General features: G+C 41.2%; 1 protein-coding gene and 1 long non-coding RNA gene across 2 annotated transcripts; one reads left to right on the top strand and one right to left on the bottom strand.

Annotated features, from left to right (window-relative positions):
• Positions 1-1903: 1903 nt before the first annotated feature.
• Positions 1904-5914, top strand: LOC149817829 (protein ALTERED PHOSPHATE STARVATION RESPONSE 1-like). The gene is made up of 4 exons (XM_089986095.1): positions 1904-2633; positions 3065-3294; positions 4073-4296; positions 5155-5914. Exons 1-4 carry the CDS (start codon positions 1904-1906, stop codon positions 5912-5914), a joined length of 1944 nt encoding a protein of 647 aa, XP_089842221.1.
• Positions 5915-10082: 4168 nt separating this feature from the next.
• LOC149817828 (uncharacterized) lies at positions 10083-10791 on the bottom strand. The gene is made up of 3 exons (XR_016427194.1): positions 10740-10791; positions 10569-10629; positions 10083-10402 (listed from the first exon to the last, which is right to left on the bottom strand). It is a non-coding gene; the product is annotated as an uncharacterized LOC149817828 (long non-coding RNA).
• Between the last annotated feature and the right edge of the window lie 849 nt (positions 10792-11640).

The raw sequence follows: 11640 nt of genomic DNA, 5'->3' as shown, positions 1-11640 counted from the left end.
TGTATTAATTGAACCTTGGGGTCCGAACCCAAGTCTTAATCGGGTCTTATTCTTTATCACCATACCCAGACCCTAAAGGGTTTGGTTCGGGTCGGATCCGGATAAACCCAACCGGTTGACACTTCATCCACTCTAGATGATGATTGATATGTTCATGGACCAGATCCACATAGCACAGGATCTGGACTACTTAATACCCGCGGTTGCGTGTGCAACTAGCGCCACTCATCTCCTTGAAGCACCTCTCTCTCTCTCTCTCTCTCTCTCTCTTATTGTTTTTATAATTATATACCATATAACCCCTACCCCTAAAGCTAAGCTTGAACTCCATACGATATAAAACTTGTGCAGAAAACTAAATCAAGCTCAAGCATGACTGGCCAGGCTCAAGATGAATCTCAGGTGGAGCTTTAACTTGGTGTTTCCCAACAGACCAACCCTGAACCACCCAAACTTAATCCGGCTTGGCTTGTTTACACCCTTGTCTGTGTATAGGCTTCATAAAAATGTAGCAATCTAAGTGGGTTGCGTTTTACTCAACATGCAGTCTTAGTGTGTAAGTAGTCCATTGCTAGACGCAAAACTAATCCTTCCCCTGCCCCTCTGATTTTCAGGCAATGATTGCCAAAATCAGTGTCCTACGATTGATTATGTACCATAGTGCCCTGCTTGCGCATGTACGCCACCTTGGAGGAATTGGACGCAATTTATAAGCATGTGATGTACATGAGAAGGTCGTCTCCATGCTCATAACAGCAATTTAAAATAATAAATAATTATTATAGGAAGAAATGCAATATTCATGATAGAAAACCGTTTTGGTGGGCTATTACAATACTCTTAAGGGTATTTTCTGTAATATGTTGCTGTAATTTTTCTGGTTACTTGAAGTTGGAAAGTTACTGGTAACTTTCTGCTTTCTTGGTGGCATTTCTGTCCAAATTTCGAAACGTTTAAATATAAAATATTCCTTAAAAACCGATTACTCCCCAGCTGCACAACCTAAACGGCAAAACACAGAGCCACTATGCGGTATTTGGTAGAAACACTTGTGCTCCTCCGAATTTTTACCAAAACATTCCTACCTTTCTCACAGATTTCTGGTATGCAAGACCATTAAGTTTGTAGATTCAAAGGAGAGTCCATTTCCTTGAGATGTGTCAAGTCAACAGTCAAATGAATCACTGTCTAACTTGACCTTTTGAAATTTGAACCTTGGAGGTTTTAGTGAAGAGCAGGGGAGGATCTTACTGATGCTAAGCAGATTACTCCACACATTAAACCATTATTCCCGGCATCCCATGCAACTAATAAAGCATAAACAATAACCTTAAACCAGTGGACACAGAGTAACACTTCAAATGAGACCAGCATACTGTAGCTTAATTCCCAAAGCCTAGCAGTGGCACTGGTCATGTTCGACATAGTGCAGATTGCAGAAAGCTTATTCAACCCAACCAAACTGTCTATTGTCAAGAAAGCCCTTCATTAACATGAGAAGCTGGTTATGAGAAGCTTACTAATTGTACAAGTTTTCTCAGTTGCCAAAATTACCATGAGAGAGAGAGAGAGAGAGAGAGATGGTCTAATTTACTAATTCCATGTCTAGCATTTCAAAAACAGAGGAAAGAGGGACGTTTTACTGTATTGACATGATGCGCATATAGAGAGAGAGTTGTATTTTGGCCAAGCAGAGTATAAAAAAAGGGCAGTTCAGTAAAATAGGCGCATAAAAAAAAGCTCTTTCACGCTGGCCAACAATCTCTGCCTGTCTATCTCTCCATCTTAAAACTGTTGTTTCTCCACTCTGCTCTGTGAACTCTGCCACGCACTTTCCACCACCGCCACCGCCACTAGCACCACCACCACCAAGAGGCAAGAACTAAGGAAGGAAGGAGGAAAGATGGGGTGTTGCTACTCACGCATGGAGAAGGAAGAGATAATATCCCGCTGCAGATCTCGCCGGCGCTACATGAAGCAGCTGGTGCGCTCAAGGCACGCCTTCTCCGCTGCCCACTTCGCCTACCTCCGCTCCCTCCGCGCTACCGGCGCGGCCCTCCTGCAGTTCGCCACCGCCGAGCTGCGCCACCACCAACCACCGCATCCCCACCTCTCCCCACTACCACCACAACCGCCGCCTTCACCACCACCACCACCACCGCAACCTCCCCATCACAATCCCCACCCGCCGATGAGTCCGAGATCCGACATGTGGTCGTCTGTCTCGCATTCTCCGGCCCTCGCTCCGCCACCTCCGCCACCGCCTTCTAGTTGGGATTTTTGGGACCCTTTCATACCTTCCTCGTCGAGGTCCGTGACGGAGGAGGAATGGGACGCCACTACCACCGTATCGGATAGCGCCGCGACCACCACCGCCGGTGGGGCGTCCTCCGTCGCGACGCCGCTGCCTCCGCCGCCTCCGCCCTCCATCTCCGTCACCACGAGCGCCTACTCCAAGGAGACTAGCGAGTTGGCCGTGGTGGTGTCGAGGAGCACCAAGGATCTCGTGGGCATCATCAAGGAGTTGGATGAGTACTTCCTCAGGGCATCAGACGCTGGGCAACATCTTTCAGAGTTGCTGGAAGTGACCAATGTCTCCTTCCAGCATGCAAGCCCAACATCAGAAACAACAAGTAGGACCAAATGGCTTATCTTTGATCCCATTTGCTAGTTCTTTTTTTTTCATTTTTCGGGAATTTTATGAATTTTCTTCGATATTTTTTTGGCTTAGTGGATGTTTAATCTTTCTTATCCTAAGAAAATTTTAAGTGGGTTTTCCCTTTTCCAGTTTCCTCCTTTTTCTTCTTTCTTACACCTTTTGAAAGTTGGGATTTGGTGGGTGGTTGTAAGTTGTAATCCCACTAATTTACTAAAGGAAACTAAATGGGTTTCTATTGTGTATAAGTTATATAAGATGATTTAGAGCTTTTTAATCTATTTGAAATGGTTCTTCCTCTTCTTCTTCTTCTTCTTCTTCTTCTTCTTCTTCTTCTTCTTCTTATAATCTTTCTCCTTTTTGAAGTTTTGGTCTTAATCCAAGGTGGTTTTGATGATATCTGCTAAGGCTTATGTGATTTCTTTTTGTGGTTTGTAATTGTAGGTAAGGTGTATCACTCAGGGTGGAGTCTGAGCAGTCCTCGTTTGTGGACTTGGGGGGTGAATTCAAAATGGAGGCCATTGAGTGATTATGGGAGTTACAGTCAGGAGATTATTGGTGATGGAGTTAATGCGAGTCATAGAAGTACTGTTGAGAGGTTGTATGCATGGGAGAGGAAGCTCTATCAAGAAGTCAAGGTACTTTTTCTACTGTTTGCTTCTCTTTCCCCTCATGTTTTATTTTTTTCCTGAAAGCTCCTCTTTTTTTAACGTTATTTTCAATTTTATTTTATTTTTTTTGCTTTCTGTCTGTTTAAAACTTCAAATGTAACTTCCCATTGGAACTTTCTTTTCATTTTGGGGGATCTTTCATCTGGTTTTACTACTGTAAAGTGTAAACAGTAAACACAGAGTGGAGGTTTCATCTAGTCCTACTACTGTAGACTCATCTGCAAGAACTGATAAGTTTGTGGTACTTGGAAGGCTTTGATTCTTACCCTTCATAAAATTCGAGTTTTTTTACATGGAAATTCCTCATTTTAATCAATCTATGGCAATGTCATGAAGCTTAGCAAGATTCCATAGCGCCTTCATGGTATTGCCTGTGTGTAATTTCGGAAGGACAACTAGAGATTCTTGTAATTTTTGGACTTGAACACGTGCGTGGTGGAATTTTTGGTCTTTCAACTCTTCGTTACAGTAGCAGAAGAAAAAGGTAGCATAGGTTAGATGACACAAATGCCCTTGTGAATCATCTCATGGAACCGAAGCTTTTACTACTGCACGATAATTATTGTGTAGAAAAAAAATTCTAAAGTAATTAAAACCAGGTCATTGGCATTTATCTTCCAGCTTGACTATGGGGTGAAGAAGGGTAATTAAAGAACAGTTCTGTTTGTGGGTGTTTGTAGATGGCAAATGTATATTGCTCTGATCAAACTGATTTATGATTTTCTTCTTCTATTGCGGGTAAAAGAGTGGAGAGACTATTAAGAAGGAGCATAATAAGACGGTTGAAACACTGAGGAAGCAAGAAATAAAGGGTTCCAATTACTTGAAAATTGAGAAAAGTAGGAAGGAGAGAGAGAAGTTGGCGTCAAGAATGATGGTGGCTTCTCAGGCAATGCATACCACATCAGCTGAGATTGAGAGGCTTCGTGAGAGCGAGCTCTTCCTGCAGCTTCTTGAACTCATTAAAGGGTAAGTAGTTCAATCTATTGTGACTGTTTTTCTCTGCTTTTTACTTTAAATATCCCTTAAAAGTCTTGCATGACCACACACACATATGAACACTCACACTTGCACACATGCAAACACAGATTGCAGATTACAAGTTTTCGTGAGAAAATTAAATGTTATTTGTAGCTCTACTTTGAGCAGGGCCCAACTTAGAGTAGTGAGTGTTTCTAGATTTAGGACATAACCAGAGCCTCTAGAATTTCAAAGTAACTGCCAAATTGGATGTGCAATGAGTCTGTTGTTGGATTGGTCCAAATAAGTTTCTTGTGATTATTATGGTTTATGATAGAATCGGTTGCTTGAGCAACTGATGACTGGGGCTTCCTAGTTCTGAAGTTGCATTTGAGTGATACTTTAACATGATGAATAGTAATAGGTTCTGTTAATTCTGTATAGTTGCAGCTAAACTGCTGAGTTATGAGTTGAGTTCATAGTTTCGTACTGTACTTGGGATTCAAATCTGCCTGAATGTGGAGAGCTATTTCTTGAACCATGTCATGTGTGCATATCGTGCATGTTAAAATATTGTTGTGTTGTATCCAGTGTCAAAATTCAACGATTTAGGAAACAATAGCCAGTAAAATTGGTACTTAGCCTCTTAGATTTTATCCAGTTTGTTTTGCCACTACGATATTCAATTAATGAAATTAAGATGGATGTCTGAATTGGGTATCGTTGCTATGGTTTCTGTTAAATGGATAGCGATAGAAAAAAAAAAAAGAGGTCTTTTGGGCAATTCTTATCTCTGTATGCAAGCTTCTATTTTCTAGCTGTGTGTGCAAACTTAATGCACTTATTACCTTCTTGCCTGCATTGCAGATTGACGTACATGTGGAGAAGCATGTATGAGTGCCACCAAGTCCAAACCCACATAGTCCAGCAGCTCAAATTCCTCAACATCATCGTTGGCAACGAGCCCACTTCTGATTTCCAGAGACAGTCCACTCTGCAGCTAGAGCTTGAGGTCCAGCAGTGGCATTCAGCTTTCTGCAACCTCATCAAGACTCAAAGAGACTACATGCAGGCCCTGACTGGCTGGCTCAGGCTCTCACTCTTCCAAGTTGACTCACATTCCTTCATCAAGCTCCAGCCGAACCCGTCAATCTACTCATTATGTGAGGAATGGCAGCTAGCTCTTGACAGGCTTCCAGACAAGGTAGCTTCTGAAGGCATCAAGAGCTTCTTAGCAGTCGTCCATGCTGTTGCTGTTCAACAATCAGAGGAATTGAAACAGAAGAAGAGGTCAGAAGCTGCTTGTAAAGAGCTTGATAAGAAAATGACATCGCTTCGGGCACTCGAATGCAAGTATGATCCATATTCATTGTCAGGGTCTGCAAAGAACCCAGTTGCAGAGAAGCGAGCAAAAGTTGAGATGTTGAAGAGGAAGGCTGAGGATGAGAAGGACAAGTACTTGAAGTCAGTGAGTGTGACTCGGGCGATGACGGCTAACAACTTGCAGACAGGCTTTCCGAACGTGTTTCAAGCCATGACTGGTTTCTCAAGCGTGTGCATGCAGGCGTTCGAGTCGGTCTGCAACCAGCCGAAGAATCAGGTTCATGGTATCAAGATGCTAACCTGATTCCAACAAAAATTAAGAAACATGGTGGGGGTAAACTATCAGATTTTGAGTTTGTACAAATTATAATTCTTTCTTCATAGTGTTTTTTCTTTCCTCCATACTTTTTTTTCCCTCTTGGTGATGTATTTTTGCTTGTCTTGCTGTAAACTTAGGGAGTGGGGATGAAAGATGGCTCTTGATAGTCTAATACATCTGTTTATGCTACTGATGCTTTCCCACTATATACTGAAAACAGAGTTTGTGCTGAGTATCTATTGTTCTCTTTGATATAAATATGAAAACTCTTCTGTTGTCTCCTTTGTGATTCAAGGGTATTTTGGCAAAAAATGCTTCACTGTTTCTTAGGATTCCTTGCCTTGCTGTAAAAGTGTCAGTGGGTTCTGAATTGTGAAAATGACCAAAGCATGGTTTGCTATCACTTTTTTGCACCGTCTTTTCTGTATTCCTTTTTTTCATACTGTCTTTATATTTTTTATTTGAAAAAGAGGGAAGGGATTTTAGTTAGGATTTGGACTTCCCTTGTTAAAAAGGACAAGATTTTTTACTTTGGTTCCAACCGGTATCCTACACTGATCTACTTTAGGTCTAGCCAGGATCAACTTGCACATGAATAATACTTGTCATGGACCCATCTGGATCAGACCTTTACAGGCCTATGTTGGTTCAGGCATTGTAAGTAGGAGTATCAACGGGTTTGGTTTGGTTTGGTTTGGACCCAGGTGCAACCAGACCCAGGTGCAACCAGACCCAGACCTGATTTGAGATGCTGGTACTGGGTCTGAACCCGGGTTCAATCGGATCTACCATATGAGAAACCATACCTGGATCCTATAAAGATTACATGAACCAGACCATTTATCATTTTTACATTGAAATTTTTCGGTATCTTAGATGGAACTCAAGTCGGGACTGGATTTATTATGAAATTTCACAAACCATACCCGCCTTCTTATATTAATCAGACTCTTCAGGTCCGACCTGGATTCTAATTGGACCTTCTTATTTATTACCAAACCCTAACCCTATAGGGTTTGGTACTGCAGGTCCGGGTCAAACGTGACCCATTGACACCTCTAATTGTAAAGCTTGCCACGTCAATTACACTTCCCTCATACCCTAACCTACTAGGGATGTAAACGAGTTGGGATTTGGGTAGGATGTGTCTTTTACTGAACCCAACCTAATCGGATATTGGCTATTCATATATATATATATATATATATATATATATATATATATATATATATATATATATATATATATATATATATATATATATATATATATATATATATATATATATATATATATATATATATATATATATATATATTCAAATCAGGTCAAATATGTGATTCAAAAATTGGATCCAATATATTCTTTTGTATTTTTTAAATTTTCGCTAAAAGGAACCTATGAATTCAAGGACATGAAAAAAAAATGTTCTGAATATACAATGGCTTGCAACCCAGCTCGACCCGGTCAGAATAAGGCACAAGGGCTAAACCAGCGGGCCATGGGTTTTGTATTAGACCTGGGCCCTACTGGGTTGGCCAATGGGTTGGGCTTGAGCAGACCCAGCCCATCAACGGAACAAATTTTGTTTCTAAGACAGTCAGGGGCTTTGGGATCTGTGCTCTCAGCCCCCAAGTGCATGTCTACCTACTTCCACAGTGACAGATATGGGGATCTTTTTGAAAATATCACTAAAAAAGCGATATTCTGCCACCAAGTTTTAAAATGTTTAATATTCCTTTGAAAATATCATGATATTACTATCTAGACAAATATTTTGTGCTATGTGGGTTTTGACTTAAAAAAATTTTTGCAGAAGCCATTCTTTTGTTTTTTTACAAAAAAAAAAAAACTGAGAAAATGAAGATGTTAGAGAAACTTTTTTGTGATTAAGCGGCCAAGGTCTGCACTGCTGCAGACTGAATTCATGGAACCTTTCGTTGCAGCCGCAGCATGAACAGAGCCATATTCTGTAGGTTCAGGTCCCCACTTTGTCCACTTAGCTTGTCCTCAAGTTGCCTAGAGGCTCGAGTCACTCAGCAACCCAGCAAAGTTTGGCGAATTTGACAAATCAGCATTGACAGTGTCAAGTTAGCTCAGCTATAGTACATCTTGTATAAACTTCACGTGAACAGGCCAAAGCTACTTCACAGGGACACGCCATTTCGGCCAGGTATACCTGGTGACACACACATACCGCACATAAGAAGGATTATTTTAGTAATTTTAGTGATTTTTAATATTTTATAATGTTAATTCAATAAAATGCACTCTTAAATATCAAAATATCAAGAAAATAGTCTTTATATATTAAAAAAATATAAAACCCATGCCCTCACGTCTTATTTTCAAAAGATCTTGGACCTTGAGAGTGGAACCCATGTCTCATGCAGGGCTGTACCGGTGCCTTTGTGTCGTAGGGCCAAAGATTGCAGCTGACCCATCCTACGTGATTCATATATGAGCCAGGTCCAGTTTGGAGTTGCTTGGTTTGGCCAAGTTTGACATCACTTTACTACACGTTGGTTTACTTCCTCGGTTTCTTTCTTTTATTCTAAGGCACGTCGAGCCTCCCATCACCAAGATCTCAAATGATATTCTGCTTAGATTCAGATTTACCAACTTGGATTATTTTCAGATTAAGATTGGATTCAGACCAAACATTTTAAAATCAGATCGGCATACATATCCAGTATTATCTGCATATTTAGGATCCAGATTCAATTTTGCATCATCAGATCTTATTCAGATCCAGATTTAGATTTAGATTCAGATCAGGAAGCATCCAGCCCGTTTGGTTCCACTTGTCCCCTATGTCATCCCCCATCTTCATACCCCTCTTATATCTTATGATGCAAGTTGTTTTGATCAAATCTGAACTTATGGATGGATTCAGCATGGTTGATTTAATCAGAATCAACCATTGCATTGTAACTTTTCGACAAAAAAAAAGATTCTTAAATCACAAAATTCTGGGTTTTGTCAACTGTTGATTCTTGAATCGACAACATACCTTGCACACAAATCAGATTTTGGTGATTTAAATGTCTATCTTCACTAAGTGAATGATGTCATCTGTGGAGTCCTGTTTTATCAAAACAACTTGCAACAATGAAATCCCAAGAAACTGTATGAAGATCGGGACGAGAGGAACCGGTCTGATGTCCCATGTTATATACTCATGTTTGGTAAGAAACTACAGAAAAAGATGCTCGATATGGCATAGACATGGACATAACAATATTAACAAAGGGGCTATACAATTATTTATATAGACAAAACTCTACATGTCACGGGCTAATTTTCGCTCAATAAGCCCATGCGGCGCAATAATCCTCCTTACTGCCACAAGCCTTCTAATCGCTACCTCATAGTCACTTTTGCCACGGGCATAGAATAGCTCGCAACCTGTAACACGCTAGACTAGCCAATATGGCCAGACTAATGACCACAAGCCACTCACCAACACTTTCAATGTGCTGAATCAGAATATTGGCCCTGTGCGCTACCCCGCGCACAGCTGACTAGCGGAAGCTCTTCAAGCGCATCTTCAAATGCGTTCTATGTTGTCAATGTCACTTTGTGCATAGTCGTCCCATACCAACTAAGCGCTTAAGTGCTTCCGAGAAGGGCACCAACCTGCCTTAGCTTGGAATGCCATGGAGCACATCACAACTCCATGCGCAAGCCAGTTGAAACCTCACCACTGAAGGATCCAAGTCTTTCGACCCCCAGTCCGAAGACCAGTTGATGATTTCATGTCATAGCGAAGAGCACCACCCAAACTCATTCGCTGGCGCATAGGCTCTCTCTTGCCTAGCCCCGAGTATCTTTACTTGGTTGGAATCACCTAGTGTGACTCCTGGGGGAATTACTCCTAACCCACACGCACCCCCGTGCATCCAATCGCCTCGCGTGGGAACCGCAAGTTGAGAGGTTCTTAAGCAACGCTCCACGTCTGCGTCGTCATACAGCGATGCACTAACAACGATATTGTTGCCTATCGCATGTCATGCTACCACCGCAGGTCACCGATCAAGCTGATGCATACCGCGCGTTCTTACGCTCGATGCATTTTCCACTCAGTAGAGCTCTGCACTGCTCATGCCCCATTTCAAACTCGGCCCGGGACACTACATCTATTTCATTTAAATAAAATAAGAACTGAATTATTTAGACCTAAGAGAGGGAAACTCACCAATCTTCTATTTCGTCTTCGCTTTATTCTAATTCACTAGGGAAATTACAAAAGCTAGTATGACTGCTGGAAGTATTCTAACAGAATGCGTCCAATTGGATTCGTCCTCATCAAATCCATCAGACTGCGCCAGTCCCCCTTCAGTTTCAACAGTGATGACATCTCGAGATTCCAGGCCATCTCAAACTGGGTTTGAACTCAGTAGCAAAGACAGATAAGCTAGACGAGCTGAAGCTGCTGCTGCAAGTTTCAAATCTTTTCTCAAGAATTTCCTTCTGCATCACAATCAAAGAAGAAAATAGACCATATAAACACACTTAATTCACCATACGTGCAACTGCACCAAATATCACAGGCAGAATTAGGAGAAATAGATCAAAAGCACAGACTGCAAAATTAGTAAACAAGGTCAAGATGATGCGGAAAAATGATCAAAGACACCTTTTGCCGCTGCAACGAGTGCTCAACCTGCCATAGCATTGGGCTGCGTATGGAATGCCGCCTGCACGTCACAAGGAATGATGAGAGTCAAAACAAAACCCCCCATAGAGGATATGGTACAAGAAAATGCAGAAGTATCTGAAGTAAAAATATAGATTGGGAAAAAAGGACCTGGAATGTGAAGGTTGTGAATTTCCAAAGAGCACACCACGAATGGTGACAGAAGCAGCTATTGATTGTGTGAGGATTCTTGGGACAAATCCACCAGACTGTAATCTTAGATGCATAAGAGGTTGCAAGAAGCCCATCAGCATCGCTAAAATAAGAAGCCACCCTGAACACATCATTGATTGCTTCATCACATACAAAATCCAGAACTGGCAGACGTGCATATATTCAACATAATACGCACTAGAGAAAATATTAGGAATAAATGATTGCTCAAAATATCCCATGAAAGAACTAGAATGAAAGAAGGGAATAATTTTTTTGATAGGATTTTGTTCTCAGCCACAGGGACGAGTTCATGATCACCCATATCTGATCATTGCTAGCACAAGCTTGATTCACATATCCAACAGAAAATTGTATTGGGTGGACGAGATGGTGCATGGACGTTAGCAGAGTCGGGCAACCTCCAGATAGACCCAACTTCTATTCCTTACAAATGAACACAACAAGAGTGTTTAGTTAGCCACTTCACGGCCTCCTATTTATCTTTATATGCAATTTGTACACCTTTGCTTGAACAGAAGTGGCAAACATTTTGATGGAATTCCAGAAGAGAAACACTTCAAGAGACAAGGAGAAAGATGGAAAAACTAAATGTTTTCCAAGTCTTTGGATACATAAAGAAGATTTCATGGTGAGAGTGCAACAAAATCCAAATCTAGTGATATTTTGAAAAATAATCTGGCACATTATTGTTTCTGAAAAACTTGCCGAAGATGTCAATATTTTCAAAACATTGGAGACATGAGAGAGAGAGAGAGGCCAAATTTGTACTAACTATTTGTTGAGTTGCAAAAATTCCTGCAACTTCCTGCAACTTCCTGAGTAGTGAACAGGTGGA

This window comes from Nuphar pumila, chromosome 13, assembly GCF_984573655.1.
Source record: "Nuphar pumila chromosome 13, dmNupPumi1.hap1.1, whole genome shotgun sequence".
NCBI classification, from domain to species: Eukaryota; Viridiplantae; Streptophyta; class Magnoliopsida; order Nymphaeales; family Nymphaeaceae; genus Nuphar; species Nuphar pumila.
Note: the sequence above shows the minus strand (reverse complement) of the source record. Positions and strands in the feature narration are given on the sequence as shown.